The 3,740-nt window shown below is 31.3% G+C and overlaps 1 protein-coding gene across 1 annotated transcript; it reads left to right on the top strand.

The window, feature by feature from the left end:
- Positions 1-1,116: 1,116 nt before the first annotated feature.
- LOC108465331 (cationic peroxidase 1-like) lies at positions 1,117-3,320 on the top strand. The gene is made up of 4 exons (XM_017765655.2): positions 1,117-1,542; positions 2,186-2,377; positions 2,578-2,743; positions 2,841-3,320. Exons 1-4 carry the CDS (start codon positions 1,315-1,317, stop codon positions 3,224-3,226), a joined length of 972 nt encoding a protein of 323 aa, XP_017621144.1. The 5' UTR covers positions 1,117-1,314; the 3' UTR covers positions 3,227-3,320.
- The last annotated feature ends 420 nt before the right edge of the window (positions 3,321-3,740 follow it).

Here is a 3,740-nt window from a genome sequence, read left to right as displayed (position 1 = left end):
TTACTATTGAACTACATTTCCTAGTTTTTTATTTATTATATGTCAAAAATATTACTAGTTTTTACGATCTTAATTTTTTTATTAAACGTAGAACTAAACACTAATATCTTTTTAATAAACACAAGTAAAAAAAAACTAGTTAATTAGATAAATTTTGTAATAATTATTATACAATGTACATTAAGTGGTGGTGATAAAACATATGTACTTTTAAGGTTATCAAGTATTGAATTTGAAATCAAACCTTTAGTAATGAATAGAATTAGAGATAGAAGGCTGTTTTATTTCTGACGCTATTTTCTATTTTAAAGTTAAAACATTCTTTTATATTTTTATATTTTTATATTTTTATTTTAAGTAAAATATATTCGTAAAAATTTTGGTCTTAATTAATATTTTTATCACTTTAGTCCTCAATATTTAAATTTTAGTCTTTCTTAATTATTTTAAATTTTTAAAAAATTTGTAAACATTTTGTATTTTTTTTATAATTTAAAAGTACATGTGAGCTATTAAAATTTTAACCACCCATAAGCTATGAGATTTTTACATAAAATTTGAACTACATCTCCCTTGCTGCTTATTAAAGCAGTCGCCACCACCAATCTTGATAATTTAACAACTCCAGAGTCTGTAATTTCCACATTGAGGAGCTGCTTTTCCTAAAAACAAATCGTTATAGCATTTTTTTATTTCAAATTGATGAGCAGAATTTGCCCAAGTTTTGTCATCATAAAATACAAACTCCGGCATGAAATGATTTTCAACTACTGTTGTCGAATCTAGCAACTCGCATAATATATATATATATATATATATATATTTATTGGCTGGAGAAAAACCCTTTAATTTGATCTGCTTTTTCTGGGGTACAAGCAACTAGAAAACACTGGTCAACAAAAAGGAAGTGGTGGGACAACACGGTTTTGCTATTTTCTTTATTTCTTATTTTTAACTTTATTTTTTTTACGTTGAATTTAAAACAAAAATGAAATTTGGTTGATAAAAAAAAAGTAATTTTAAAACAAAACAAAATATTATTATAATTGGCTCGGATATGCTTTAATTCTTACATAGTGTTTGTAGAGGAACAGGACAGATCCTTGATTTGTAAGTTGATATTTTTATTCAATGATTTTAGCTGTCACCCAAATTAACCCATTCTTTACTTGTAAAACAGTTCATCCCCCTCCTCTAAGGCATATAGGTCTATATAAATAGTGCAATTCCTCAACATCTATTTAATCACCTCTATACTTGAACCCTTCCTTCGCTATACATTCCTGTTTTTGATTTGTTTCCAATTTGTTATCCATGGCTTCCAAAACTTGTTCCCCTTCTAACAAGTTGAGATTCCTCCTAGGAATGGTTTTATTTCTTCTTATGAATATGGCCACTGCCCAGTTGTCCTCTACCTTCTATTCAACAACATGCCCTAAAGCACTTTCCACCATTAAATCAGCAGTCAACTCTGCTGTGTCCAATGAAGCTCGCATGGGGGCTTCTTTGCTTCGTCTTCATTTCCACGATTGCTTTGTCAATGCAAGTCGTCTTTTTTTTTTTTTTTTCCTTTTAATCAGTTCCATTTGCATGTCTGTAATAATCAAATTTATATTCTGGAAATCGGTTATTATTACTACTACTACAAAAGATACAAAACAAAAAATGTCCTGACCGACACTCAAAACAACATATGATTGCTATTTTAGATGCCGTCATTTTTTACTGTGTCAAAGATATTAGAAAAACATGCTGCATGATTGTTTAGTTAAAATAATTTATTCATTTAAATATAGTATATTAAAAAAACCATTGTTTTATTCTTTTGTAATTTTGCATACCGTCATCATTTCATGTTTGCTTTTGAGAGATGTTACAGATATGTGTCCGATGTTTTTACATATTTGGAGATACTCATATATGAAACACAAATTGCACCATAAACTTAAAATTCATTTTTAGGAACATGATCCTAACGGTCCAGACAAATGAAGCATAAAACTTTATGAGCTCTGCTACGTAGAGAACGCAGAGTATTTCGTAATAACTTTTCATCCACAATCTGTAAATAGTTTACACAAAAAGGATTTGATTTTGAGCAAAACAAAAGCTGGGAAATGGTTTTAAAGAATCTAGCTAACATGATCATGTATGAAATAAAAGTTTGTTATGTAATGAATTGCAGGGATGCGATGGATCCATACTGTTGGATGATACAGCAAATATGACAGGAGAAAAAACAGCTGTTCCAAACAGCAATTCAGCCAGGGGATTTGAAGTTATTGATACCATCAAATCTCAGGTGGAGAGTTTGTGCCCTGGTGTTGTTTCTTGTGCTGATATTGTTGCAGTTGCTGCTCGTGATTCTGTTGTTGCTGTAAGTAAAATGATTCGCTGCTGGAATGGATAGTTGGAGCTAGAACTCGAAATATGAAACCCAAGCTGGATCGAGTCTTAATTTTATAATTTGAACTTGATTCGAGATTATAATCAAACTGTTCCAACTCACTTGATTAGGCTTATTTAATTAATAAGAAATGAGCTCAGTTTTCATGCTTCGATGCTTCTTATTCCCAGCTTGGAGGGCCTAGTTGGATAGTTCTTTTGGGTAGAAGAGATTCAACCACTGCAAGCTTGAGTGCTGCTAATTCCAACATCCCTGCTCCAACTTTGAATCTTAGTGGTCTCATCACTGCTTTTTCAAACAAAGGTTTCACTGCTAAAGAAATGGTAGCCCTCTCAGGTATAACTATCAAAGAACATATTCTTACCAAATTCATGCAAAGTTGCAAACATTAGAGGAAATGAATGATGTTAATTTATGGATTTAATTTGGTCAGGATCTCACACCATCGGACAAGCCAGGTGTACCACTTTCCGGACAAGAATCTACAATGAAACCAACATCGACTCCACCTTCGCGACATCGTTAAGAGCGAACTGCCCAAGCAATGGTGGAGACAACAGCCTGTCCCCACTGGATACCACAAGCTCCACATCATTTGACAATGCATATTTCAAGAATTTGCAGGGGCAGAAAGGGTTATTACACTCTGATCAACAGCTATTTAGTGGGGGTTCCACAGATTCTCAGGTTAATGCTTATAGTTCCAACTTGGGATCTTTCACCACAGATTTTGCTAATGCGATGGTAAAGATGGGAAACCTTAGCCCACTCACTGGAACAAGCGGTCAAATCAGGACGAACTGCAGGAAAGCCAATTGAATCACCACTCCTCCCCCTTTTTTGTTTGTATTCCCCATTTTGTGTATTTTACTATTTATCGGAATAAATGCATAATTTAATGTTGTTCTCGTGATTTCTGGTGTAACTTATCAAATTATTATATTTACTAACTTTAAATACTTGACTGAATTAACCAGCTAAATTAACCCAACATCAATTTAATTAAAGAAAATAATTAAAATATTTTTAGGTACAAAATAAATTATATTATTATAATGATATTTTTATTTTATATTTTAATAAAATTAATTAAAAACTCACAAATAAAAGATTTGGACTCATGACAATAGTATTTATAGAATCTCAATTTTACCATTTTAATCAAAATTTTATCTTTATTTCAATTTTGATATAATTTTTAAGTTTTTACACAGGCTAGAAAAAGAAAAAAAACCACTCAGATGGTTATATCTCTACTAACTTTAAACCTCTCGATTGAGTTAGTATCACAATTTAATCGGACATTAACTCGATTGGAGAAATGTTTAAAATA

The sequence above is a fragment of the Gossypium arboreum genome, chromosome 10 (genome assembly GCF_025698485.1).
Source record: "Gossypium arboreum isolate Shixiya-1 chromosome 10, ASM2569848v2, whole genome shotgun sequence".
In the NCBI taxonomy this organism is placed as follows: domain Eukaryota; kingdom Viridiplantae; phylum Streptophyta; class Magnoliopsida; order Malvales; family Malvaceae; genus Gossypium; species Gossypium arboreum.
The sequence above is the reverse complement of the archived record's forward strand: the minus strand, read 5'-3'. Positions and strand labels throughout refer to the sequence as shown.